The sequence below is a fragment of the Volvox carteri genome (assembly GCF_000143455.1).
Source record: "Volvox carteri f. nagariensis unplaced genomic scaffold VOLCAscaffold_12, whole genome shotgun sequence".
Classification (NCBI taxonomy): domain Eukaryota; kingdom Viridiplantae; phylum Chlorophyta; class Chlorophyceae; order Chlamydomonadales; family Volvocaceae; genus Volvox; species Volvox carteri.
In genome coordinates this window covers 29,832-57,753 of record NW_003307555.1, presented here as the reverse complement: position 1 = coordinate 57,753, position 27,922 = coordinate 29,832, and the positions used below count along the sequence as shown (strand labels likewise).

Below are 27,922 nucleotides of genomic sequence, written 5' to 3'. Positions count from 1 at the left end.
GGGAGGTGGGGGGTGGGGAGGGGCGGATGCGACCCGCCGGGGTAATGTCTTGGGCATCAACGCCATGAGGGCGACTACGGTGCATGGCACGGCCAAAAATGTGGGGTGGTAAAGCTCACCGAGCAGGTGTGCGTCTCCCCCCCCCCCGGGGGCTTTGGACTCCAGTAGCAGTTCCTCGCAGCTTTGGATGCCGACATCAACATGGAGCGGCTCCACGCGAGTTGCACCACCCTCCGGGGGTGTGCGGGGCCCATACGCGGCCATAAGTACCACAGCCGCGGGCTGTCCGAGGTAGATGGATAGGTAACATAAAAATGGCGTAAGAAAGGGCTAGTATGCTATTGCTCAGCACGAAAAAACTGCTGAGCAAAAACTGCACGAAAAAAACCAAACGTCCCAGGGGACCGGGGACCGGGGAATCAAGCCAAGGGATGTGCTCCACAGCATCCACACTGGCGGTTGTGTCCCTAGTCGGGTGGCATCAAGGGGAACGTGACTCCGCACCTAGCATGTCTTCTGACTCAGAGGCGGTCAGTCATTGGACTTCAGATGTTAGCTTTGCTGCCTTGCCTTTTCAGGCAAGGGCATTATCAATTATCGTACACGGTGGTTCCTTTCGTACTGAGCCGTGTTGCTATGATGGAAATGATGGAAAAAGGAGGTTAAGGCTAACGACCATCTCACGACGGTTTCAACCCAGCTCACGTTCCCTGTTATCGTGTGAACCATCCAACACTTGATGAATGCTGTGTCATAATGATAGGAAGAGCCGACATCCCTCCCTCCTCCCCCCTACCTCCCCCCTCGCCCCTTTCTCTTACTCGCCAACTATTCGTCGTACCCCCTACCCCCTACCCCTACCCCTACCCCTGGACAGTTCCTGGCTCCAGAAAAGCTGAGGGGTGTGGGGGCCCTGTTGCTGGATAGCCAGGTGCGTATGTATGTATGTATGCAAGTGCACCCAGACAGCCCCCCTTGATTCGGGCCGGTCCCTCGGGCTCCCTGGAGTCATACTGCTTGGCGGCTTAGCTTGTGGCCTCGCTTGGGACGAGGGGGTGGCCGCTCCACCTGATCATGATGTCGAGTTTTACATGCCACGTAACCGCCATCAACGAACCCCAGGCCAACCGTTTTGTGGACGAGCTGGCTCGACGGGACGTGGTTGCAGCTGCCATGATGCAACTACCTGGCCGTAAAGCTTGGCTTCTTCTGGGGAGGGACGCAGGGGCCGAGTACGGCACCAGTGCGCTGGAGTTTTATTGCAAGAGGGGCCTTATGCGCAAGGTGTGATTCTTCGCCAGCACCACCAGCACATCCAACCACCGGTACTGCCCCCCACGACAGGAACGTCATTCCATGATAAGGCCCATCACGAGCTCCGCCCTATCCGTCCAGCCTAGGATGTTGACCTCAGCTGCACTCGCCCATGCCGCCTCCCCGTCTCTAACACAGGGGGCGTGCGAGGGGGCCACACGCGTGTGTCTGTAAGCCCAACCTTGCTCCCGCCCCTGCTGGCTGTCCGTGATGATGTTGTACGGCATTTGCCGCCTCCAGATCCGTCAACTCCTTGGCCTTGAAGGTCCGGTTTTACGTTCCTTAAAGCCGTCTGCCCTCCACGCCTACGTTACAAACATACGTACACACAAACTTTCAAACATACGTACAGGCTGAAAGTCTGTCGGAGGCGGCCGCAGCGATGTCTGTTGCCGAGGACGTCCTGAGGGGGCAGCTGGAGGCGTACGTGAAGGCGGCGACGGCAGGGAGTGATGCGGCCGGCGCCGGGGGCAGGGATCCGTACGGCAAGCGCGTGTTCCCACACCCCCCGGATCCAGATCTTCAACTGCCGCTGTACCTGGCGCAAGTGACGCCCGTGGTGGGTTCTTGGGGACTGGAGCAGGGGGCTCAAGGGGGGAAGTGGGGAGTGCGTCAAGGGCCCATTTGGAGGCGGAGTGGTGTCGTACTTGATGGTGATCGGATGGGGCAGGGATGAGAACCTGGCTCGTTCACCGAAACCCGGGGGGGGGGGGGAAAGGGGAGTTGGGGCCCGGATGGCCCCAGTTGACGTTGGGGTGGCGGTTATATGGATACATACAGAGCTACGCATCCAACGTCGCCCGCTCCTCCCCTCCCTGGTTCCGGGCACATCTCGCATTCCCTGTTTGAGATGGTGACAAAGCTAGCCAGGCTTGACCTGTACGACCACTAGTACGACATCCTCTCAGTACCTCCAGCACAGTGTACAGTAGCTACAGCTCATCTGCACTATACGCTGGACATCAAGGGCCTTAAGAACAATATCACGACACGACACGACACGACGACTGCACGACAATAAATGTCGGTAACGTAGCAATGGGCTTTACTTCCCGAACCACGGGTCAGTGACTCATCGCGATGCACTCACTGGGCGCAGTTTCGGACTCTGGACGCCTTCCGGCAGTCAGGCAGCTCATTTCGGAGTTTCTTGCATCACAAGATTTCCTGTTGAACTCGCTGCTCCACTCTTCCGCTCTTTTACCCTCCACCCTCCCCCGTCACTCCGCGCCAGGTTCACTACACCATGGGCGGAGTGGCCATTAATGAAAGGGCCGAGGTGCTGCGAGCAGGGCCAGGAGGGGACCCGGATGGTTCCGGAGCTACCGTCAAGGGGCTGTATGCGGCAGGGGAGGTTAGCGGAGGGTGAGTGGCCTGGAAGGTGCGAAATAACGGGACCTGGGGGGTAGTGGTTCGGGTGAGCGGTTGGAACCCTTACGTCACTACAACGAACATGAGTTTTTCCTGATGGGGAGGAATGTGCTGACTGCGGGCGGGGTGGGGCGGGGTACCCTAGGGCGAAGCTGTTCATCGCACCCTACGAGTTCTTCGTCGTGTGCCCGGTAAGGAAGTGCTGCTGGTGCTGCTGGTGCTGGTGCTGGTGCTGCTGGTGCTGGTGCTGGTGCTGCTGGTGCTGCTGGTGCTGGCTGGTGCTGCTGGTGCTGGTGCTGTTGTTGTGTAGCTGCTGACCTCCCCTCTGGGGCCCCGGGCTGTGTGGCTTTTGGGTTGTGGGGAGGCTGTGATGCTGGGGGACGGCTGTGTCGTGTCCGAAGCGCACTGTAGGGACAGCATGGTACGTCCTGACTGGCACGTGAGCTTGGCGACACGAGGCGCAGCGGCGCGCACATGCTTCGTGCCCCATGACCACAAATTCTATAAATCTTGCCATCGCTGCTGCCTCCGTCACTTAGGTGGTCAACTCCTCTTAGCTGCCGTCCTTGTTCTTTACGTTTTGAATACGACTTTTCCCTCCCTCCATTTCCCCCCTCCTTCCTAAAACCAACCCCGATCCCCCAGACTTCACGGTCACAATCGCCTGGGTGGTAACTCGCTGCTTGAGTGCACTGTGTTTGGCCGCATCGCCGGGGCACAGGCGGCCAAATGCACCGTTCGCTAAAGCACCGACCTGCACAAACCCCCCGAGCCGGAGTTCGGTAGATGTAGTTTTTCCTAGATCTAGAAAGATGGGTTTCCTGTCAACCTAGGCTAGGGAAGATGGCTTTCTAGTCTAGCGCTTGCGGGCCCAGGGCTGCCCGGAGCTAGGCAGACTTTCAGAGGGGGGTGGGGTGAAGGACGCGGCAATCAGACAGGAGTATGCAGGTGCGGACTGGGTCCATTTGAGGGTGTTAGATGTGGCGGGGGAAGCCTGTATCTTCTTGTGCGGGCTGACATCCTAGGACTGTGACGTTCGAGCATGTGGTATGTGCTGCCCTGTCAGCGCAAGATATCCAGGCAACGTTGAAGCACAGACAATGTATGGCCGAGATACAGGTTCTTTTCATGTAAATCTTTGCAATACGTGGCGAAACGCAAACGCTGATGTCAAAGTTCGCGCGAACACAAACGGGCTGTTCTGACCAGGACCGTTAGGTACCCACTTGCATACTGCAGAATGAAGGCCTCCATTTTATGGCTTTCATATATTCAGTATGTTATATAAGTTCCTGACTTCGCCAGCAGTCCTGATAGAAACATTGGATGTGCACGATGTTTTGGTTTCCCTCTGTACGGCAACATCGTACTGCGACTTGCTCCGAACTTTTGTGTGCCTTCGCCCGGTGATGCATTTCGTCTGTAACTCCGATGTTAGCGTAGTTTATGAAAGCGCAGGGCAGGTGTCATCCGCAAGCACTAGATTAGCTGTTAAGCTTTCGGTCTACCTTGTTGACTGGCGTGACCAAGCGCATCATTTTATGGGCAGAGCCTCTACATCTAATTCATCTAAATTAATCTATAGATCGAGTCTTTTCGGCGGGGGTTCGGCAGGCGGCGCGACAAGCTGTCGCAGGCAGAGTCAGTACAGGCATCTGCACGCGCTATTCTACAGGTGCACAGCTTTGGAACACGTGTCTAGGTAGAATGACTTGTGTACTGGTGTTTCTTCAGCGGGTTAGCGTGCTATCCTGTGCTACGCACGGCAAGAGTCAACGTCCTTCGGTGACCTGGAAGGATCGGACCACCATCCCCAGACACCAACTCACGTAGCCACCATATAGTCCATCTATATGTTGCCTTATCAGGTCTTTTTAAATTTGCTGCAGGCAAAGACCCATAGTTGGGGCATGTCAGCGAGTCCTATTCGCCTTGTGAAGAGGTACCTATGTGTTAAGAAATTAACAGTCCACGATGGCTTCACGAATAAATCAGTCAAGCTTCCAAGGGCGGAGGCTCGCTTCTTCATGGGAGAATTGCGCAATCGCCAAGCCATGCCCTTGGTGAGGTTACCCCAAAGCGTCACCCTCCAGAGGGGTGCGTCCGTCTGCCATCACAGTGTTGAAACCTTGCCATTATGCAATACAATTGTATTGCAATACTGCAGGTATTGCTTGATGAAGAAGGCAATTGCTGGGAGCTGCTGTGTACGTGCAACGGGGCGCAGTACGCCCTATCACGCATCGGTTAGTGCCGCTCAGTGACTCCCACTGAATGTTGCGAGCATTGACATCGTAATCCGCCTGGCTTCACAGGCCCTTTCTGTGAGGCGCACGGCGCACGCCCCGGAAGCTACTTCATTTTTTACGCGGATCACGAGCACATCGTGGTGGGTTCAGTACGCGTTGAATGTTCGGATTTGTGTAACAATCTCTGCAGTCTTGGAGCAAATGGAGGCCCTGTCCCCACTCAACCCGCACGGGGCTCATAAACGGCACGGCCGTAGTGCAATGAGGACGGTCCATGCGCTCAGTTCCTTTTTTTCCCGCTTTACAGAGACTTGCTGTCCGCCAGCAACTTCCCGAGGACGTGCAAGCTGCCATCGCAGCGGCTCGTGCAGCAGCCATGGTAATCCGATCTTCCCCTCCACGCGCTACAACCCCGCCATCACCACAAGAGCAGCAGCAAGTGCCGCAGCCGGTAGCCAACTGCGTGAGTAGCTCAACTGCATTATTGCCCCCAGACCAAATCCCAACGCCTGCGCTTGATGACCCCATGGCGCTGGATGAGATGCCCCTGGACGATGCCGGCACTGTTGCCGAGGACTTGCATGCCTCAGCGGTTTCCGCCGTGTCCATGGTCGCCAAACAGTTTGTAGGCCCAGAGCCACCAAGGTCCATGCCCCTGCAAGACAGGTCGAACCTTCCCGCGGGGATTCCTCGGTCCGATGCATTGGGTAGCGGCTCTAAGCCCAAGCCGGCAGCAGGAAAACCTGGCCTCTCGTTGTCAGTCGTGGGCTCTACCACTACTACACGGGGCCCAGTTGTGGACAAGGAGAATGACTCGAGTGCGTTTATCGCTGCTCCGGGTGAGAAGACACAGCCCAGTCCATCAGTCCTCCCAATCGTTTCCACGGGAGGTCTGCAGGTGCCAGCACCGGCCACTAGCCGCGGTCCGCTGCAACCGCCGCCGCCACCGGCCCCTCAGCCTGTGCAGCCGCAGCCGCCCGCACCCAGCTCCCCCTCTCCTCGCTCGCCGCCACTGGCCCAACCGCCACCGCCCGCTACACGGCTGCGTTTGCGTTTCGAGGCGCGCCTCCGCGCCCAGGCCGGCCGGCTGCACCCGCTGAGTATGTGCAACGGTCCAGAATCGCTGCCACCGAGCCCGCCCGGCTACTGTGGAGTCCATGCGTGGCCTGGAGCTCTTTCTGGCGTCTATCCGCTGCATGCAATCACGGCCTTTATGGGCAGCAGCAGCAACTGCGGCAACATGCAGCCCGCCCCCTGCGTTGCGACTGGAGCATGGAGCCATCTCGCTAATGGCTTCGATGCTGAAGTTACCGCGGGAGATATGTATCAGCAGGAAGACCCGACAAGGCCGTGCACGGCAGACACCCGCAACAGGATGGGAACTGGTTGCCTCCAACCCACATTCAGTATCGCGCCGCAAAGGCCGCCGCCGCATCAACAGCAGGAACTGGCGGGGCAAAGCATCACTGCCGCTGCACTTGCAGCGCAGCAGCAGCATTGCGAGGATTGGCGCTACCAGCTGCACTGCGACGAGCTGCTGGACTGGGAGGTGGGCAGGAGGGCGGCCTGTAGTGGGGCGGCCGTGGATAAGCCGGCAGGCTTAACAGCAGCAGGGCAGCACACTGGACCACGGTACCCTGTGCAGTCCTCGGCCCCACCGCCGCCACCATCACTGCGTGACACTACACCGCTGGCCGGACCCATGGCAGCACCCAAAGTGAACTTAGGCCTCCTGCGTCAACTGCTGCTGCTGCACGGCGGCCACCCGGGTATCCAGCCTTACACCGGGCCTGGGCATGCTGACAGCGGCGCAGCGGGGCAACTGCAACAAGGGGCTGGTCTGGAGGTTACGCACGGGCAGAGTCCTCAGTTGTCAAGTCCCCGACAGGCTGGGGCGCTGCACCCGTGTGCTGCAACCAGTTCCACACTTCGGCAGCTGCTCAACATGTCGACTGCCTGGGACCTCGCTCCTATGTCGGGCGCAGCTGTTGGCCACTTGGGACAGCCAGCCAAGAGCTCTCCGCAATTTCCACACAACGAAACGAGCTCGCTCTCAGCATACAGCCTACGTGTGGCTGTGGGAGCCGACGTTCCGCCGGTGCGTCAGCACAGCATGCTTGGAGACCCGCCGCCACCGCCCAAATTGCGCCTATCGAACAGACACGAGGAAGACCTGGACAACCAGATGGACGTCGATTGGTGTGCGGAGTCGGAGCAGGAGCCGGAGGCCAGCACATTGGACGGCAATGGAGCCCGGCCCAAGTCTGCCCTCTCCATTGGACGGGAGAGGGATGCCGTTGGGTTTCCTGACGAACCAAGCTGCAAGCGCCAGAGGTTGTCGCCCCGGCATCTGCTAGTCCGCAAGGTGCTGACTGCCCATGATCTTTTGACAGACCGTGTGGTGCTGTCCATGCCGCCGGCAGCATGTAATTTAGTGATCAGCCCGCTACGGGAGCAGGTGGACCTGGCGGGCGTGTCGCTATCAGAACTTCACAAGCAGCCAGTGAGCAGAGTAGATAGGAACGCCAGCAGACTGGTAACAACAGCGATGTCGCTGGACTGCAGTACGCCGCAGCGGCAGCAGCAGTACCAGGCACCAGAGCTGCAAGGCAGCTCGCTTCGCCTGTCGGTAGTTGTTATGGTTGAGAGTGGTGCGCGTTATAATGGTGTAATGGTATTATGCGGACCTTGCGGAAACACGTCAGCCCGCGAATGGGTGCTCCAAGGCCTCCGGCCCTACCTTATCCGGCGCCAGGCGGGTGTGGGGGACGTGCTGACCCTTAGTGTAGACGACACCGACCAGCAGGCGGGCGGCAGCTTGAGGCTCGTTGCGCAGCTCCTGCAGTGCAAAGCGGCCTGATGGAGAATGGCATGCCGCTGAAAGGTTGCTGTGACTGCTATCGCGATGCCAGCTGGCCTCGCGTCATCATTATCAGACAAGTGTACAAATGTTCCGTGATGTGAACGTTGCGGTGTCCACACAATGTTCCGACGGAGTGTTGGTGAGAAAGGAGGTGGCCCGTCTGTATGATATGATCCACGGTTGCACGGTGTGGCAGGCGTTGGCAAGCAAACACCCAGACGGACCTCACCAAAAAATGGCTGTCCTTTTCCGCGATGATTGGATTCCTGAGTAGTGTGGCCGAGCCTGCCTAGGGTCACGCTTTGCGTTGGCGAACGTGCGACGCGACACAGGTTCATCCTATGTTCGCTGATACCGCACGACCAACGCGATGTGACTGCAGTGGCATCTTGCTTACTGAAAGCATGTTTCCCGTCTGCCGCCGGCATGATGTGTGTGCGTGTGTGTTACAGGAGAGGAGAGCTAAGGCAATTAACCACTGTCACTGCTTGAGTGATGATGACTAACGGTGGCCGTACAGTAAAGTATCATAAAACTAACATGGTCCATTTGCAAGTGACCGCAGAGATTTTTCAATTTCTAGCCAGGACGTCCCTGCACATAAGGTGACGAGACAAATGACGAAGACCGAGGGTGTAGCAAGTTTGAGGACATAGTAAAGGTGATCTCCGAGGTGGTTATTGCCGCAATGGTTATTGTATGCTTGACCAAGTTTATTAATACATGCATGGAGGCTAGGCGGCATGACTCTTCCAGGATAGATAGAAGAGTTTTACGACGCGCATAGCACGTACTTCGCAGCTCAACCACCCCATATGGCTAAAATGGTCTCAGTGCGCCGAGTCGCTGCACGGTGGCGTTGTAGGCTTAGTAAGTGTTGTCATGTGCGAAGAAATCGAGGCTAGAACAGGCACTTAGGTTGTCCGCAAGCATGCATCACTTGTAGTACTCCAGACGTACGCATGTTTTTGTCACGGGCAGTAGTGTGTGAACTGGCAAAGTGATATAGTTTCCACGGCGTGTCCGTGTGTGACGGCTCAGTGATGTGGTCATGGTTGATTTAGCTTTTTGGCCTCCTCGTAGCGTACTGCCCAGTCAATTCGCGAAACATGGAAAAACCGGGCTATTTACCTTCACGTCCGATGTCTGTGCTCTTGTAAAGATCCTTAGTTCGCATCAGGAATGCTGCTGAGCTCCGGGCACGCCCCTTGCGGCGGTCACTTCCTAGTTGCCTTGCCGGCACAGGACAACCCATATATTGTACGGCTGCCAAGTAGAGACGGGTGGCACAGAAAATGTCAAGCAGGAATGAATTTCACGCAGCGATTAACATGCGCTGCAGAAAACCCTGACATAGTAGACGGATGGACACAATGTTGAGCCAAATTCCAGATCATTCCGAGATGGGCCAGCATGCGTGGGGCGCCGCAACTCAGCGTTGCTAAATCAAATCAGGCCGAACTGCATCAACCACCTTGCCTTGAGGTACACTGTCTCTCCTCCGTCAGGCGGCACTGTCCTTCACCCATACGCTTACCGCAGCAGGACAGGTTCAGCTCGTCCACGGCAACACCTCACCATACACGCAGCGGCAGAAGGAAAATCCTTATCCATGAGGCGCCGCGGAAAGCATTTGCCAGCGCAAAAGAAACAAAATGAAATTGCACAAGTGCACACTCTTTGGATTCCGTACTGGCATAATGATTAATATCTCCCCCGCAGCTGCGCTATATTGCTCACCGCTGGCAGGACGATAACTCTGCATGCTTCTCATTGCGCACATAGCAACATGTGGCTGAAGGGCTACTGGGCTCGTGGCTGCAGTCGTCCTCCGGCTGGCATAAAATCCAAGTATCGTCCTCTCTCCGCGCACTTCATACCATACGTAGCTCACAACGATACAACTCTCGAAAACAGAAAACATGAAAAGTGACATCTACTTTGGATGTCCTTGTTGGGGATTTGGATTCTGGGCCATCCACCGCAGAGCATAACCTCACATCAGCGGAGGAACGAATTGCACAAATAAAACTCCCCAAAACGTCATCCTAACAAACGACTTTCGCAACGTCATATATCGAAAGGGAAAAGGAACTCAGAAAGCGAAACCTCAAACTCACAGAGAAGAGCCAAACAAACAGCAAAAGGGGACCGTGCGACCCCCGTTCATTAAAGCATCAAACCTCATGCTTAAACCTCGCAACAATGACTCATGTGCCAAGATGCCATTTTATGAACCCTGTACGCAGCTCGTGGGCCTGAGACTCCTCTCGATCTCCAGCTATTCGCCACTCACTGGGCCCCTCATGCACTCAAAGCATCTTCCCGCCCGCAGCTGAGAGCCTCAAACCGGTCGCGGTCGCAGAGCAGCCTCCCTCGCCACCACGAATGCAAACCAAAGCCCTCGACACCAGGCGCGCAAGGCTCGCAATGCACCGCGCCAAAATCTTCAACGCGCTCAATTTCCCTGGCCAAATGAAAGTGCTGCCTCAGCCCACCCCATTACCGCGCCCACACACCCTTGCTCGTTGTGGCCGCAAAAATATAGACGCCAAAATTTCCCGTACACTCCACACCAGCTCTCTCAGTCTCTCCTTTCCGTCCCAACCGAAAACAAACGTCCCCTTGGCGCCACCACAGCTCTCCTCCGTACCTTAAGGAGCGGCCGCCGGACCACGCCGCGCACAAGCGCGTCTGTAGATGGACGGCTAAGGACCCAACGCCCCACGCTCCCTGCCCCGCTCGACAGAGCACGCGTCTCAACCAATGTGCCAAACTCTGCAGTCCAGTGATGTACAATGCGTGCCGTACTTAATCTCGTTGACGCGCCCTAGTTGCGGTCTGGGATTGAAACTTGCAGTCCTGAAAGCACCCCCTTTTCTTTTCCTGAGCTCCTTCTGCTGTGCAGCAAAGGCATGCAGGCTTCGTAACTCAAAGCGCCGTGCCCCCTGTGTTGGGCCCGACCCTCCTTTAGACACAACCCTGCGCCTTAGGAGCCTTTCTGTCAGTTAACACAGCTTTATGAGACACACCACGTATGACACGACGGAAACAACATCAAAACCCTGGCACGAAAACACTTCTCACCGAAACCATGCACCCTAAGTCTCCAACAGAGTCAAAGTCACAGTTGAAGTCAAAGCAACGACATGTAGGGATTAGGGCCCTAAAAATTGCCACCACACGTGGAATATCCCCTTCAATCACCGAGGGCGAGCGCAATAGCCGCAATGTACGGCCGGGCCGCTCCTGCCCGCGCCGTACCTATAGCTGAACCCCTTCCTGGTAAACCCCCTATGGCACCGACACGCCGGTTTCCCCTCCCCCCATTGATAAACCGATATCTGTAAGGCCCCTTCCGCTCCGTCATCCGCTTGAGGCCGCCACCGCCACCGCCCCAACTAGCCGAGTTGGGCCCTATATCGCCGCGATAATCCAAAAAAATCGCACTCACGTTCGTAAACAACACCGACATCGCTCCGCAACCTTTCCTATGCGGAAAACGTGAATCTGCCAACTTCCAAATGCCCCCCGTTGTGGGGCCATTACCATTGATAGCCAACACCACCACCACAATCACCACCACAATCACACCACCACCACCATCATCGCCATCATCATCATCATTGGAGGCAAGAGGGGACCAGCAGCTCCTGCCCAGCAAAGCCCCAACTAGCTGCCCAGCGGCCGTGTCACAGGTCAACTTAGCTAACTCGCATCCGCGGTCCGTACCACGGCCACCCCTCAGCCATCTTCCACCTCAGCAACCAACTCCCAACCAACTCCCAACCTACCCCAACCCAGCTACGTACGCTCCCGGTCTGTCGACAGGCCCCCGGTCGCCTCACCACCACCACCAACTACCTCCGCTGCCCTGGAGAACACGGGGCGCAACTGCCACTGCCACTGCCCCACTCCCCGGGTTAGGGCTCCGCTCACCGCTGCCCCGGATAGCCAGCTACCGCCCTCCGGGACCCCGACTGACACGAGAGGGGGATTCGTAAGCGGATACAGCTGCTACTGCTGCTGGAAAAGCTGCGCCAGGTGCGGAAATTGATACTCCAGGGAGCCGCTGCTAAGGGAATCAGGCGGCTGGCCGACCGCGGCGGCGGCGGCGGTGACTCCGCAGTCGCTTCCGCTGGAAGACAGGAGGACGCCGACGCCAACGCCGGCGGCAGCAGCTCCGGCGGCAGCTCCGCCGCCCAAGTCCTGACGGCCGGTGCCGCCGCCTGCGCCCATTGATGCGCCGCGGTGGCTGCCGCTGCTGAAGAGGCCCTGCAGGGGTAGCTCGCAGCGGTTCACTGCGGGGCCCGGATCGCCACCGCCACGGTCGCTACTCAGCCTGCGAACCTGGACCTGGGGTTGGTCCAGCAGACCTGTGGGCTGCTGCAAAGCCGCTGCCTCCGCCGCAGCCTGCTGCTGCTGTGGAAGGGACGTTGACGCGTCCTGTTTGTATCCCGCACCTGCACCTTCTAAGGACTGTAGGGGCGGCAGTAGCGCGGGAGATGCCTGCGCGGCCAGGCTCCATGGGGAAGCGCCCTGCAAACCGTACGGGTACGGCACTGCGCCTCCGCCTCCACCTGCCATGTTGACAGCTGGCGGCTGCGTGAACGGGGTCGGCACATCGCCACTCAGCCCCCACAGGGGGGTTTCCATCGCCATCATCTGTTGCGGCTGCTGCACCGAGGGGAGGGCGGCCCCCGGTTGGGGACCCGGGCCCGGCACGGGGGCCGCTGTAACGGCCGCGAGCCCCGTCAGAGCTCCGGATCCGAAGACCGCTGAGCTGCCGCCGGGCACCTGACCTCCCAGGACACCCGCCCCGGTCCCGGATACCTGCGCCTGCTGCAGCTGCTGCTGTAGCAGGTAATGTGCCTGAACCTGATGCAGCTGCTGCAACTGCTGTAGCTGTAACTGCTGCTGCTGCTGTTGTTGTTGTGCATAGAGCTGGTGTAGCGCGGCACCCTGATCGGCACCGGCAGGGCTGCCGTACGGCGGCGGAAGGAAGGCCGTGGGGTTCCCGCCAGCCGCCGACCCGTCCCCTCCGCCACCACAACCTCCGCCAAGCAGGCCCCCAAACGGCCCTAACGGCCCCAGAGCTCCGGAACCACCACTGCCCGGGCCCAGACCTGGGGCGGCGGCTGCAGATACCACCGGAAGGCCTAGCGGCTGGAGAGCACTGCCGTAAAAGCCGTACTGTGCAGCGAAAGGAGATGCAATGCCTTGCGGGCCCTGCAATGCCGCCGGGACGTACGGCTCCTGTTGAGATGATGGCTGCTGTGGGGCATCATCCAAACATCCAGATGTGCCCGCCCCGGGACACATTTGCGGTTGCTGTTGTTGATCCGGCTGCTGCTGCTGCTGCTGCTGCTGCTGCTGTGGTTGGTGGTTTGTCAACTGCTGTTGCGAGGCCGGCGCCAGCTGTTGCGAGGCCGAAGACAGTAACTGCGTTTGCTGCTGCTGTTGTTGTTGTTGTTGCTGTGCTGCTACTGCTGCTGCGATCACCCCCGCGGGACCCTCCGCCAGGTCCTTGTCGGAAGGCATCTGGGGGGGCATCTGCACGCACCAAGAACCCGGGGAAATACCCAACAGCGGCTGCTGCTGCTGTTGCTGTTGAAGAACGGCAAATCCCTGTTGTACCAGTTGCTGTTGCACTTGCCATTGCTGCAGTTGCTGCCATTGCTGGTGCTGGTGATGCAGCTGCAGTTGCAACAACAAATTGTGTTGCTGTTGCTGCTGTTGTTGGCTCTGTGCAAGCGCCGCTAGCGCGGCAAGTTGTTGCTGCGCTTGCCACTGCTGGTGCACCTGCTGCCACATCGCCCCCAGAGCCGCCTGCTGTGGCTGTACCTGGTTTTGCTGCTGCTGTTGCGGTTGGCTTCCCAAGACCGGAAGACCGGCGGCTGCTGAAAGGACGTTGCTGTTCCCCACGCCCTGCTGCTGCGAGGCCCCTCCTCCATCACCTCCACGGGCGGCATCCGCTGCCGGCCCCCGGGGTCCACCCACAGCGGGAGGGAGGCCCCCGGGCAGCAGCAGAGATGTGCCACCACCACCACCACCCACCCCACCGCCCCGCTCTAACAGGACGCTCAGGCCCCCCGCCGCCGCAACTCCCGCGGCGCCGCTACTGCTGCCGTTGACGAACCCCCGAGCCCCAGCTTGCTGCTGCTGCTGCTGCTGCTGCGCCAGCTGTGGCCCGGAAAGGCTTCCCCCCAGGGCTGCGGCTGACGTGTCCAAAGTGTCACCGTTAACCGCGGCTTGGGTCTCAGGGAGATCAATCCCGGGCGCCGCCCCTGGCCCGGCAAAGGCGCCGATGCCTTGCAGCGCCGATAGCTGTAGCTTTAGCTGCAGTTGTGGTGTCACCCCGCGGCCCAGCTGCTGCACCCCACCTAACATTCCGGCGGCGGCAGCCATGCTGGCGGCTTGCTGTTGCCGCTGTGACGCCTGATTCGAATCCAGTGGATGCGGCTGCGGCAAGGGCAGTGAAGGCGCCGCGCCAAGAGTGGTGGACCCCGGCAGCGGCGGTGCCGCCGCCATTACGTTACTGCAAGCGGTGGCGGCGGCTGCCGCCGTCAGCTCTGGGCGCAGAGCCTGCATGACCTGCATCGTGGCTGCCTGATGCAGCTGCTGCTGGTGTTTGAGCATGTGCGCCCTCATGGCCTGCAGCTGCACGTTGTCAATCAGGTGTGGCGGGATGGGGCTGTTGGGCGGCACACCGGCCAGTCGACGCAGGTACAGGCGGTACTTCTGCAAGTGCGAGGCGACGTTCTCCCGGGTCATGCCGTCCACCGCCATGAGCTGCAAGATGTTCTTGGGCACCGCCGTCTCCACGCCAAGTTGCGCCACTACAGCCATGAAGCGGCAATGCAGCTCGTGTGTCCACAGCATTCGCGGCCGGCGTGCGACACGCGCCGCGTTGCTGCCGCCGGGGTCCGTACCCGACCCGGTCCCGGCGCCACCGGCACCACTGGTACCGGCGCTCAGCCCTGCTGCCGTACCCCCGGCGGCGGCGGCACCGGGGGCGCTACCCGGAGCGCTCACACGGTGCCGCCAAGTGGCGGCGGCGGCGCTGGCACCGGCAGGGCTGTCGCTGCCGCCGCCGCTGCACTCCGCACTTGTCGGTGCAGGAGCTGCACCTCCCGCTGCTGCCGCAGCAGCTACTGCCGCTGCTGCTGCCAGGGCAATCGTAAGTGACGGCATAAGAGCACCGTGGCCCTCCGTGCGCTGCTGCTGCTGCTGTTCAAGCTGTAACCTCATACCTAACGACGCAGAATCGCCGCCGCTAATGCCGCCGCCCGGAGCGGCTTGCGGTTGCTGATGCTGCACGGCGCGGCCCCCTGCATCCGTTCGTTGACCATGCTGGTGCTCGTCCAGGTGTACGGCCGTCTCAGTGGTTGTGACCGTAGTGGCGGCATCAGCCCTGTCCATGGTCCCCGAGGGCGGCGGCGGCGGCGGGGGCATGGTTGCCATTGCTGCAGGGGCCTTTTCCTGCGCTGTGGGCCCCAATAAGGCCCCAGAACCACTACCGCCACCGCCACCGGCCGTGGCGGCGGCGGCGCCGCCGGCAGCCACCACAGCAGCTGCCTGCCATGATGTGGCCTTGGCCCCGGTGGCCGATGCCGCTGCCAGCGGCTTTACCATAAGCGACAGCGTTGCTGCGGCATCTGCCTCAGCCGTGGAGGGTTTTATACGGGCGGAGGCCGCCCGGTGGTGCTGCTGCGGCTTACCGCAGCCGCCGCCGCCGGGGTGGCTTCCGCCGCCCGCCGTACCACTGACACCTACACCCGCGGTTATGCGACTGGCGCCGCTGCCGTTGCCGCCGCTCCCGCTTCCGCCGCCGCTGCCGTCACCATCACCACCGCTGCCACCACCGTCCGCATCGCCCTCACCACCACTGCCGTCACCGCTTCCGCCGCCGCCGCTGCCGGCACCCTCACCATCCCCGTCAGTATCGCTGCAGTGACTGCTGCGGCTGCCCTCCTGTTCCTGCTCTTGCATGTGCTCGTCCGGACAACACCCCTCTTGCTCTGCCGCCGCCGCCACCGCCGCCGCCAGCAGAAGAGACGTGCTGCGGGTCGGTGCGCCGGGAGCCCGTAACGGCAGCGCCGCCCCACCCACCCCCTGCATCATGTCCTCCGCGGTCCACGGATCACCCGCTTCCGCGTGCCCCTCTTCCATCTTCACCTCCCCCCGGCGTTGGTGACCTACGAGGGTATCGCTGCGGCGTTGATGATAATGGTGGTGGTGATGGTGATGGCGGTGCTGGTGGTGCTGGTGGTGCTGGTGGCGCCCCGACTGGCGGGGGTGAGCGTCTTGCTGTGCTTGCAACTGCCGGCTGAGGCGCTGTTGCTGCTGTTGCAAGTGCGTGTACGGATACGTGGGGGGGTGGGGAGGTGGGGGCGGATTCTGACTCCGGCTGGCGATGTGGGGAGAGTCTGACGGGATGTGCGGTGCGCCACCAAGGCCGCTGCGGGACGCCCCCGTGACCCCCGCCGTCTGCTGCTGCTGCTGCTGCTGCGGGGCAGTAGCTGCTGCGGCGCCCTCCGGCCAGGTGCCGCTACGGCCACTTCCGCCGCTGGGGAATAGCTGCTGCTGCTGCGCGGGAGAACTGAGGTGGCGGTGCTTAGGGGGCCCCTCGCGCCCCTCCTCTCCGCTGCCGCCGCAGCCACCGCCGCGACTGGGACTCAACTGCCCAGAGCTCTGCCGCCAGGCTGTGTCGGCCAGTGCCCGCTTATGACCTCCGGGGGCGCCAGCACAGACGGCATGAGGAGACCCCGCCGCCGTCTCTGCCACGTAAGGGCCGCCGGCGTTGCCGCTGTGTCCACCTGCCAATGAGCCTTCAGCGGCCGCACCAGCAGCACCGGCAACAGGAGCAATGATCACCTCCGCGGAGGCCACAGCTGCCAGCGGTGGTTGGGAGCGAGACAGGAGCAATTTGCCACCCGCCTCCGTGTTGCTGCCTGCCGTCGTGGCCGCCGCCGTCAGTGCTAGCTGCGGCTGCCGCAGAGGCTTGTGCTGCTGCTGCTGCGGCGGCGGCGGTGGCGCCGGCGTCTGGTCGGCTGCTGCTGCTTCCGGGCGCTGCAGACGCACCAATGACAGGCGGCATGAGCTTTGGGGTTTGGGCCCCTGTACGGCTGAGGCTCCTGTCTGCGGCTGCATGTGGCCTGTCGGGGTGCCGCTGCGGGGCCCTCCCAGCCCGCGGGGCAAACCTTCATGTTGATCCTCCTCTTCGGCCTTCACGGCCGGCGCTGGGCGCCGCAGTGCGCAGTCACCGCCGTCACGCATGGGGCTATCACCGTCCGCGTCGGCGTCGGTGCCCACGTCAGCAAGCTCTTCCGCCGCATCCGCAGCAGGCACTGCTGCCGTATTACTGCGCATCAGTTTGCCGCCTCCATCCTCGCGCCTCCGCTGCGGTTGTTGCGGTTGTTGTTGTTGCTGCTGCTGCTGCTGCGGGCCCAGAAGCCCACCCAGGGTGGGCATCCAGCCGCCGCCAGGACTTGGAGGCCGAGGTCGAGGCCGAAGTACCGACCTCGCGTTTCCAGTAGCGATACCACCGCCACCGCCGTCACCACCGCCGCCTCTATGCGTTCTGTGTCGCGCAGAGGGCTGTGCGGCAGCGGCGCCACCGCTGCCAGCGCTCAACCTGCCGTTCTCACCGTTTTCTCCACCGCTGCGCCCCCGATCCCCACCGCCGCCGCCGTACAACCGCGGCATAACCGCGCTGCCGCTGCCACTGCCGCTGGCGACGCTGCGGCTCCTTTCCTCTCCGCCACTGCCACTGCCGCTGGCTCCGGAGCTGTGGGCGGGCTCCTGGTCACCGTCAGAGTCCCCTCGCGCACAGCGACTGTGGGGCGTTTGGGGATTCCGAAGATGGGCGCCGTACAACGGCTTGCGGTAATGGTGTTGCAGCTGCTGATGATGATGATGCTTCGCTGACGGCAGCGGCGGGGGCGGCTCCGCCTGCTGCTGCCTGCTGCTGCCGTCACCCCGGACCTGGCCAACGGCCCGCGGCAGTAGCAGGCTCGCAAGCTGATCTAAGGCCGTAGGTGGCTGCTGCTGGTCGTGCTGTTGCAACGCCGATAATTGTTGCTGCTGCTGTGTGGCGTGCGCAGTTGCTGCCGGCGTCATGGCGGCCCAGATCGCCCCGGGGTTCATCGCGAGCGGATTGAGCAGACCGGAGAGGGCTTGCAGACCAGCAGGCAGTAGCGGAGGACTACCAGCCTGGGCCTGGGCCTGGGCCTGTACGGCACCCACCGTCGCCTGCCAGGCAGCTGTCAGGGCAGCCGCGGCGGCGGCCGCCGCGGATAATGCTGCGGACCCGGACCCCGGCCCGGTACCTGGCTGCCCGTCCCGCTGGGCAGTGATCCCGCTGGGAGATGCAGCTGGCCTCGGCAGCAGCATCTGCTGCTGCTGCGGCGGCTGGCCTTGGTGCAAGCGTTGCCGGTCCCGTGAATCTGCGCTGTCGCTGTCCCTATCCGCAGAAAGCATCTGCTGCTGCTGCTGGGACAGTGGCGGTGGCGGGATAAACCGCTGTGCACGCGGCCGCGGCAGTCGCGGTGAGCGCTCCTCTTCTTCCTCCTGCTGGTCCTGCTGCTGGTTCTGTTGCTGCTGCTGCTGCTGCTGCTGCTGCTGCTCTGGCAGCGGTGAAGGTGGTGGCGGTCCAGGCAGCTGGTCTCCCGGAGGCTGCTGCTGGGACGGCTGCTGGAGCCGCCGCGGCAGGTCAGGGGAGGAAGGCTGCCGCTGCCGCTTACCCGTACCGCCGCCGCCGCCGCCGCCGCTACTATGCCGCAGCTGTGGATGGTTGTTAGAGTGCGGGCGGATGTCACCCGGGCGCCCGAGGCGCTCATCCTCCCGGGGCCGTTGCCCCTCGCACAGCATCGGCACCTGGGCACTGCCGCTGGCCTCACCCTCCCACCCCTCCCATTCCGGTTCAGGCCCCGGGCTGCACTCCTCGGCTGCACAGGTAGCTCGGAGATCGGAAGGGGCGCACGGACCTGAGGCGTCACGGCCACGTGGGTTAATCAGCTGCGGGGGGCTTATGTGGTTCCGGAGCTGACCACGACGACTCGTGCCACCATTGCCGACTCGGGAGGCCGCCGTCTGCGGCATGGCCGAGGAAATCCTAGGAAGGGGCGCTGGCGGGCCGCCAGCGCTGAGTGCCGGAGCCTGTGACACAGGACCCGTCAGAGGGCCAGCAGCAGCAGCAGGTGCCTGTTGCCGGCGGGTTGGTGGATCTTCCCTGGCTGTGACAATATTTTGCCCTCTAGGAGCTGGTTGCTGTTGCGGCGGTTGTTGGGCTAGGTTTTGCAGCTGCACTGCGGGAGGGAGAGATAGCTGAAAGGCAGCGGCTGCAGCAAGGGAAGGGCCTAGGAGTGCAATAATGGCGCGTGCCGCAGCTGTCGCCGCGTCCTCTCCTTCTGCGCGCTGCGCTTGGGCTTGCGCTTGGGCCTGCACCAGGTGCGCTATGAGCATGGCCTGTTGCTGTTGTTGTTGTTGTTGCTGCTGCTGCAGCTGTTGAAACTGATGAATTTGAAGCTGAGCAGCTGTTTCTAAATCCAGGCTGTTCATGAGGGGCGATGCATTTGTGACATGGCCCCGGGCAGCGTGCGAGGACGCCGCTGGGTCGCCGACCTGCTGCCAGGAATTCGAATCGCCTTGCATGGAATAAAACTCCGCAAAATTCCAGCATTAGATGGTTGCGAAGCGCATGACAGGAGTTTGCAAGCAGCACCGGCTGTTGGTCGTCCTCCGCCCGTCACAGATTAACTCCCAGCGCCACCACGCCACCGTCGCATTACATGTCCCACCTGCAAGACAATGCGCAATGAAAATTCGTATCGTTGAATTAAGCGTTTGCGCTGGTCGCTGCCTGTTTGTGAAAAAATCCTGACAGGATATTTTCATGGCAGCAGAGTCACCAAAACCATGACCAACACCCTCAACCGGCCTATGGATATGTCAAAAGCTCCAGCCAAGGATGTCTCTTTGCATAGGTCCTACTGCCCTGGCGAGTACAGCCCGCTGGGCTTCCAAGTCGAAGCACGTTTGCTCCCCCGTCAAGCTCAATTGGACAACATTGAAACACTGGCACAATAGATACGTCGTAAGGTTGCGTAGTCAGTACTCACCTCTAAACTAGTGCTCGGCACGAGCCGAATGTCAACGATGGCGCTGCCGTGGCGCGGCCGTGTGCTTGATTTGCCAAACGGGAACCTGTAATGTCAGAGGTCCTGCTTTCGTAACCTCAAGAATCAAATATTACACGCTTGTTGTCTTGCGCCGACGCACAGCGCGGTAACGCAAAAGAGTTTAGGCTAGGCAAATCTCTTGAGCAGAAATTCAAATTAAATAAAGTCAAATGCAATACATTTTTGAGGCTAGGTCCCGCTGGAGCGCCAGTGTCAGCGAGTAGCAAAATATCCAATGTGGTCGTACCAAAATATCTGCTTTGCGGGCTTGATATGCTGACCTTGAGATACTGATGGTCCGTTACAAGAGCTAAGACATAGCAACCATGGAAGGTGTACCAGCAACATTGCCATAAACGCCGTCATTTGCTAAGAAGAGATAAGGGCCCAATGCCTGTCGTGCAACGGTGCTCGGGATATTTTTTGAGCGCCTGGTTATGATGATGTTAAGGACCATGGAATTAGCTACAAATTTTCTTATTGACACTTATGATAGGCCTGCATTGTTGTACTGGAGTTGCTTTTCTTCAGTTGTTGCGTGCGTGCGCACGATGGGACAACACGAAAATTGAGGGGCCGAGTCCACAGCTCGCTGCATGGTACCTATTTACAATCTCCACGTTTGCTGTTAGGATAAACAGCTGCTGCATCGCAGCGTTTAATAAAAGGTTTATCTCGGAAAGATACCCATGTAATTATAAGTGGTTAAACCAACGTTTGTAGGTTTTGTGGGCAAGGAAGAACATGCGATTTTGATGTTTATTACTTGTATTTGACGCGTTTTTCTTGTCTCTCGGTGCGACCCTTAGCGGCTTCACTGTCCCTGATATGCCGCAGCAGCCGCTTGTGATACTTCAGCCGCAAATCGGATTTGCCCGGCAAGTCCACAACTGCAAATCCACATCCGATCCGATCCAATCCACTTCGCCTTTAACACAAATTTCGCGCGTCCGACAAGCTGAACGTAATACATAGACGCAGCTAAGGGACGTTGGAGTTCCAAGTTCCCTAAGCGAGAGTGATCAGGAAGCCCACCAGCTGGCGCTGAGCTTGTACGAACCTTGTTTATCTAGCGCATATTAAGCGCTCAGCAAGGCTAAACAGATTGGTTTTAGGCGACACACCGCCGCGGGCGAAGGTGCCGCTACCGCACAGCTACTTGCAGCAGCTCGTGGTTGGGCGGCCACCGAGGCGGCGGCCAGAGAGGCGGCCAGAGACTGGCGGTAGCATGCGAGCAGGATTGCAATGCAGTGAATTGGTGGCTCTCAACTGTAGGTACGTGGCCGCGCCCATCAGCGAGAAATCCAGCAGGGTGTTCACCATCATGCGAGATATAACAATAACGGAGGCGAAACTTAACAGCGGTCGTTGTTACCAAAGATGGCCGTACAGGTGGGGCCTTGTAATCTCAAAATCATAATTCAGGTAATCTTGAGGATGCAGAGACTTTCATCTTCATCACTGCTACATGGCATGACAGCACAACCGGTGCACAATTGGTGCAGCAGCAGCAGCAGCAGTATGGCACCACCGGTGACCCTGACACACTCCAACATCATAGCATTCATTAGTCATGTTTGGATTAGGGCATAGATAGTGCACAACACACGAAAACCAAAACGGACAGCAACAGACAACAATCAGCTGTCGAAGTCCTTTCTCGACAAAGCCCGCCTCGTCGTCTTCCCATAACAGGTTGTAAGCCAGGGAAGCCAGCAATCTCCTCTTTCCCTAGCATACCATTATTCCTCCATTTACTGGACATGCACGGCATACATACAGGCCGGTGGTGGATACCGGTGGTGGGTGCGGAACCTGAGCGGTCCACTGAGAAGTTGGCTAGGGTGACCGGATGAGAGTGCCCCGAAATACCGGGAAGCGGCCGCAGGGTGAAGATATGACCCCCCTGTCCCACGCATCACACACCATACCGGCATTACATCCATCCGATTCCCAAGAAGCCCAAAGTTCAATCCTTCTGCTGCCGCAGCGTCACACCTCCACTGCTGTTTTTGTTCTCCGTGGCTACCACCTTGAGCACTTTGACCACTCTGTCCACTTTGGGTTTCAGCACCTGCTGCTGCAGTGACCCACTCGGCCACTCCACAGCCACTTGCACCACCGGAGCCACCGCCTGCAGCCGCCACCGGAGCCGCCGCCCATAAACGTATTTGTTCATCGGCAACGACAGCAGGGGAAGCAAGGATACGGGCTGCTGTATGTGTCAATCGGAGTAAGGGAGGCACCAATGCTGCTTTTGGGGTTAGCAGCGGCTCCATGCAGAGCAGCAGGCAGGGTAAGCGAGCGCAACGCCTAGCTAGCTAAGGATGAAAGCTCGGGATGCAAGCTGTACAAGACAAGCTCGACAGGAAGGGGCTTCCCGAAGCAGCAGGTTTGAATCCGGCTCGCGCGGGGCTAAAATAGTAATAACGGTATAGCCAGGGGGCAGTGCGGCTTGGACAGCTCAAATCTTCGGGAACAGGGCCCAAATCCGGCCCCGGCTGGTCATTAGCGAGCGGGGGCCGCAGGAATGTGTGCACACACAGCCCGAAATGTGTGTCTTCGGTTTGGGCGGCGGGTTAGACAGACAAGTAGTGCAACCACATGTCAGGGGACTGTTTCGCGACATTGGCAACAGGGATAAGGGCCGCATACACAAGCCTTGCTTGAGTGCATGGGAAAACACTGTTACGTGATTAATGGCGCTTTCCGAACAACCACCTCGCTCACGTCAGCCGCCTAACACACGCCGGGTTCATAATCACGGAATAAACTGTTTCCCATGATGGTATCGCATCGCATTAACCGATTTCGTTTGTATAGATCTTACAGTCTAACGATTCGTGTCGTCGTATATTAGGCAGGACCGCCCCTAACGATTGTATTGGGGCACGCTGATGAAAACGTTTGCAGACGCTATCTGGGTTTTAAACATGCTGCTCGCTGCTACGGTGTCTTCTGTAGTATTACTGATTCCCTACTGCAGTCCCCTCTGCATACTTCAACCTAAAACAGCCAAAGCATTGTTGGTATAGCGTTCTGAAAGACTATCAGGCTTGCCGCTTTGGTCGTTCGTTAGGTTGGCTGCATCCTGGTACGACACCAGATCAGGATCAGCCGCAATAAGCGATTAGTTCAGCTCTGCGGGCGTGATAGGAGCTCTCTCTCACTTGTCTGATAATTTGAGTAAGTGGTTTATTCACTGAATGACTAATCAACTCCAACACGGATTTATGTTGTCTGCTGGCCATGCGGCAGTAGCCACATGTGTGTTATCATCAGTCCGTAAGCCACGGTAACACGGTGTGCAGCAGCCCACCAAAACCCACCTGCCAGCCGCCCATGTCCAGCAACTTCTCTTTAAACAAATAACTTTTAGTCGGCTGCACGACGTGCTCCTCCGTCATCTCAGTCTGTAGTACGAGGCGCGAACGCGGGATAGGTCCTATTAGTAGATGGGGCGGACGGAACATCGACAGAGGTGCGAAGTTATGCATATTAGATACATTAGGAATGAAGGAAAGGACCCGCTGAGGCGCATCCAATTGATGCCGATGCCATCTGGCATCGCGCAATACGTGCTCAATTGCCAGCGGCGGATGTATGTGCTGCGAAAACAGCAGTCATGCGACCGCGCAGCGCGGTTGAGGTCACCCACCTTGTCCTTGCTGTTGTCGTAGGTAACTTTAAACTTCAGGGGAGTGCGGGTGTCGTTGCGAACCTCCACAGAGTAGACGAGTTGAGGAGTAGGCACCATTTAAAATTTTCTTAATAATGTGTCACAGCAAAACAAATCTGTATTTTCCATGAGTTTGCTGTCTGCGAATTTCCTTTCTCGAGGACACCTTGGACGGGCAACACACCATACTGTACGTTTCACGTACACACCTTGTGCAAACGTTCATTCCTTCATCCATCAACATTTACTTTTTCGCCATGAGAACCGCCGTCTTTACCGTGCGACCTTGCTCCTTGGACCTGCCTGCCTACTGGGCAACTGACCTTGATTCATCACAGACTTCGCTAGTTCGCAGTCCTCCCCTATCAGCTCCCCAATCGTACCGTGATCCGTCGTTACCGACTCTGTACTGCACCTCGCCAACGCAAACACGCCAGGCGAGCACGATGCGTCCCTTTTGTATTATGCCGTACAGGGATGGTCGTGTCCCTGCTAACGCCTGTATCAACACGCCTGGCTCGTACTTTCCGTCTTAAAACATAAACCGATGCTCAATGACCGTGTTCTGTGGCCTAAGGCTTTGGGGGATACGTATATGTATCGTTCCCCGTTTGTCAGCCAGTCCCGGGCTGACATGGAATATGGAAGGTGCCGGAAGTTGCTGCCAGGCGTCGCCTGCTCCCGAGGTCCACGGGGCGCATACTCCAAACAACCGGGCCCTATACTGCTCAGTCGCTGCTCCCCGGGGCAAGTTCTGGACTCATGTCCTATACTTCCATCCCGTCACAGCCTGTCTACCGCCCACAACAAGACGCTGCTGTTTCACCTGCTGGTCTAGCTGCTGGTTTAACTGCGCAAGGAGTGACGGCGGCAGCGCCTAATGGCATAAGGTGCCTCTACACTTGACACCAGGACCCAGCCACCATGATTCGCACGCAATGCTGTCCAAAATACATGGCGTGCATTGATTACAGTTGGGCTGCGCTCTTTCAATAAGCTTCAAGAAAGCATTGGAACGTTCTGTTGGTCCCCAACACAGCTCAAAAAGGGCAGGCCATGCACCGCCGAGGATCACTGCCTGGCCGGCTAAGCACTTCGGTAAAAGTGGTTGTTGTGTGGACTGCCCCAAACCAAAGCCATGCTTCATGGCTGTAACGCTTTCATAACCTCTCGTCTGATCTGAGGGGGTTCTGCTACCTGGCCTGACCTGTCTGGCAGCTAGCAAACCCTTGACAGGCTGCCCTCACTATGCACACACACCTCTCCTAGGTAGCGGACCAAGTATTAGGACGGAATAGAGCGAAATGGAACAGAGCAAAGCAGGATATCAGCAACGAGAAAGAGCGGAGGAAGGGAATGATCAGAACGGGGCAGACAAGAACACGGCGCGCTGATCAGGCCGCGTGCGCCTTGACTCTGTCCTTGGAGCCGTCCGTGCCGCCCTTTTTGGCCGCCGAGTCGTCTGACAGGAGCCATGACAGAGTGGTAGCGGCTTGTTGCTGCAGCGCCAGCAGCAACGCCACAGAGGCATCGATGGGCACTTTGTAGGTCGAGTACAGTGCCATCTGCAATCAAGTCATGGAAGTTGTGCAAGACGTGTGAGGCAAGCAGCACAGCCAGCAGAGCACAGTGGTCACGGCGGGACAAAATGAATGGGTGATAAAGCAGCGGCGCCAGCGCTCAGTCCAATCCGGGTTGGATTGGCACGGCCTGCACCGGGTGGCGGCTGGCCCACAGGACACATCCCCGCTCCGCGTCCCCTGTCTCTGCAGGCCTTCCCGAGGCCACACCCCGGGGCAGCGAGACGAGCAAGTGGTAAATTGATGCGGACGGAGAACCTCTCATTCACCACTTGGCAACATCGTGGTACCGCTGGTACATGACCTCATGCAATGCAGTGCAAGGTCCACCTCCCGGTAGTAGGGGGCCATCCAACCTCTCCATAACGCCATCACCGCCCACAGCAACCTCACGGTCCTATCGGAAGTGGTCCCACAACATGCAGGTGACTTGTCCAGCTGCCCCTCGTTCCTCTACCATGGCTTCGCCTCATCAGCCCATTGCCAAGCTATAAATACTTACCAATACGGATTTGCATTTGTCCAGGAAGAAGTCGATGCGTGGGCCGTACTTGACGAGGGCGGGCTTGTAAAAGCGCTTGTACAGGTAGGCGGCGCCCTGAGGTGAGAGGTAGCAGATTCGGGAGGGATGGGCGATGGGTGAAGAAGTAGGGAACGACAGCGTCAAAATTTAAAACTGTGCAAGGAGGCGACAGGCATGGCATGAATCACATCCAGGAGGTGAAACGTTGGGGGAGGGTTAACTAAGTCCAGCAGTATCAGCCAGTGCGCACAGCAATGGCGTGTTAGAGGGTTGATAGAGCTAAGAAACGTGATTTCCCGGGCACAAGCGAGCCTTGAGCATGAAGCGTATGTGGTCCTTTGCCAATTTGAGGGGCTACCGCGCAACGGCGACGTACGGCAGAAGTACGGGAATTGCTCCAGTTCGCAGCAAGCTTATTTCGCGGCTCGAACAGCGGAGCGAAATGTGCGGGAAGCAACCCGATTACGGATACGACCAAGCAGGTAAGCATGGCCATGATGTCCCATTCCAGCTCCCCTTACTGCCTCCCCGCAATGCACCCGAAAATCATCTGGCCTCATCCCCGACATGCGCACCTGGGTTTGGGGCAACTGTAACCAAAGCAGCGCTGCAAACTTGGCATGGTAGTAGTAGGGCACCCGGCCAAGGGCCTGGGCTCGCACACAGTAGCGGCAGTGGTGGTCAAGGATACACATCATCGCATTACCATTACAAACGCAGGACGGGATGGCGAATAGTTTGGAGACAGGGCGATGGGTATGAGAGGGGAGGGCGATGCTTCGCGAATTCCCGACTCCCAAGGGAAATGATTCTGGGAATACAGACATTCGAAGGTTCATGAACAACCACATGACAGCACTGCTGACAATGCAACCGGATGTGTTGGGAGCTAGCCAGATGCACGGCTGCATACCAAATGCCGTGACGGAGTTGCATGCGCCTGAACACTGACCAGCCTTAAAGCCAGCCCGGTTTGGTATAACCACCTCCGACGCGCACGCCGCGGTATGCCCCCATGGGAGTCTCAGTCTCCAAGCGGACCCAGCACATGGCCACCCACCTGATCTGCAAGATGCTCGGCGAGGATGAGGCTTCCGTAAAGAGTCCAGTACGTCAACCACTGCAGTTAAAATTGGCACAACAAGGCGGCATGTGCATGGGATCGGCAATCTTTATAAAATAAACCAATAAAGGTGCATACAACGAAGGGCATAGTATCCCGAGTATGATGTTCGGCATTCCAGCATTCTTCCCACGCTGTCTTCTGCGTCCATCATAGGCCACAACATGTAAGGAGCAAAGAGAGTTCTTATGGAGAAAGTGTGAGGTGTTCAGGCAATAGCCTCCTTAAAGGCAGATTCCCAAAACACACCTGCACATCGTCTGCAGTGTCCTTGGACTCAATTGCTTTTGCGCTTGCATATACAGGGTAGATTGTTGCGACGGTGTTGCTGCGTCCATTAACAGTTCCGGAAATGATACCGGCAGGCGTGCAACATCAATCACAACCGTCACATGCGCGCTATGTGCTCTTATGTTGCGTTATTGTAATACAATGCGACTGTTTTGCCATAACAAATCTGCTCGAGGCATGACTAGCTCAGCGTTGATTCAAGAGGTGCAGCGAGACTGCGTGCATCCCCACCTTGCAGCGCGGAAAATGACACCGCCCGCAGTGGGTTCCAACAGAACTTTAAGACCAAGGGTTACGGGTGAGGGAGCTGGAGTAGCAACAGGTATGGGTATCACCGGAGCCACAGCTTGGCTGGCCGGCGCTACTTGGCTGAAAACGCTGCTGATCCAGGTCAGGGCCGGCCCCAAGGCGTCCATGTCAGCCTTTCGATGCGACTACACCACAAAATTCCGAAACGAAGTGTGCAAGCTCACAACTAGGACTGTCGGGTAAAACGCTGTTGGTGATGCAAACAACAATACTCAAATTTAGGCAGGGGAACCATTACACTATCGTGTACATCAGCTTTATAGACGAGCAAAGGCATGCATGGGAAATTGCCGTAAACCTCTCAACCGTTCGGAAGCCCAAGTATCGTCCTTCCATGCTGCCCGATCGTGGTACACGTCTATGCGACGTGGAATCATACAACGCTCTCTGAAGAAAAGGGACAGCTCAGCAATCCTGCCGCTTCGGCATTCGAACCGT

General features: G+C 58.7%; 4 protein-coding genes across 4 annotated transcripts in view; 1 reads left to right on the top strand and 3 right to left on the bottom strand.

The window, feature by feature from the left end:
* Positions 1-7,794, top strand: part of VOLCADRAFT_116982 (uncharacterized protein) — a gene marked incomplete at both ends in the record, with an annotated part of 11,538 nt that extends 3,744 nt beyond the window's left edge. Inside the window, 7 exons of the mRNA XM_002948963.1 lie at positions 878-931; positions 1,123-1,284; positions 1,667-1,873; positions 2,549-2,668; positions 2,882-2,963; positions 5,001-5,074; positions 5,242-7,794. Of these exons, the coding sequence (XP_002949009.1) occupies positions 878-931; positions 1,123-1,284; positions 1,667-1,873; positions 2,549-2,668; positions 2,882-2,963; positions 5,001-5,074; positions 5,242-7,794 (3,252 nt within the window). The remainder of the gene's footprint in view (positions 1-877; positions 932-1,122; positions 1,285-1,666; positions 1,874-2,548; positions 2,669-2,881; positions 2,964-5,000; positions 5,075-5,241) is intronic.
* Positions 7,795-11,814: 4,020 nt separating this feature from the next.
* Positions 11,815-19,452, bottom strand: VOLCADRAFT_89245 (Myb-related transcription factor; the record flags this gene model as incomplete). The annotated part of the gene is made up of 3 exons (XM_002948860.1): positions 11,815-12,474; positions 13,300-15,459; positions 15,910-19,452. The coding sequence occupies 3 exons, from the start codon at positions 19,450-19,452 to the stop codon at positions 11,815-11,817; spliced, it is 6,363 nt and encodes a 2,120-aa protein (XP_002948906.1).
* Positions 19,453-21,948: 2,496 nt separating this feature from the next.
* On the bottom strand, positions 21,949-23,736 carry VOLCADRAFT_89244 (uncharacterized protein; the record flags this gene model as incomplete). The annotated part of the gene is made up of 3 exons (XM_002948859.1): positions 21,949-22,194; positions 23,309-23,392; positions 23,638-23,736. 3 exons carry the CDS (start codon positions 23,734-23,736, stop codon positions 21,949-21,951), a joined length of 429 nt encoding a protein of 142 aa, XP_002948905.1.
* A 3-nt stretch (positions 23,737-23,739) lies between these two features.
* VOLCADRAFT_104090 (uncharacterized protein) lies at positions 23,740-27,703 on the bottom strand. The gene is made up of 6 exons (XM_002948858.1): positions 27,407-27,703; positions 27,134-27,212; positions 26,822-26,881; positions 26,337-26,411; positions 25,741-25,836; positions 23,740-25,223 (listed from the first exon to the last, which is right to left on the bottom strand). The coding sequence occupies exons 1-6, from the start codon at positions 27,589-27,591 to the stop codon at positions 25,053-25,055; spliced, it is 666 nt and encodes a 221-aa protein (XP_002948904.1). The 5' UTR covers positions 27,592-27,703; the 3' UTR covers positions 23,740-25,052.
* Between the last annotated feature and the right edge of the window lie 219 nt (positions 27,704-27,922).

Bases quoted from the DNA above. Each gene is read 5' to 3' on its own strand.
- VOLCADRAFT_104090 (XM_002948858.1), bottom strand. From the start codon at position 27,591: ATGGACGCCTTGGGGCCGGCCCTGACCTGGATCAGCAGCGTTTTCAGC. The intron at 25,837-26,336 runs GTGCGCATGTCG...CTCTCACCTCAG, and splicing joins TACAGTTGCCCCAAACCCAG to GGCGCCGCCTACCTGTACAA. The intron at 25,224-25,740 runs GTAAGTATTTAT...ACTTGATTGCAG, and splicing joins ACAAATGCAAATCCGTATTG to ATGGCACTGTACTCGACCTA.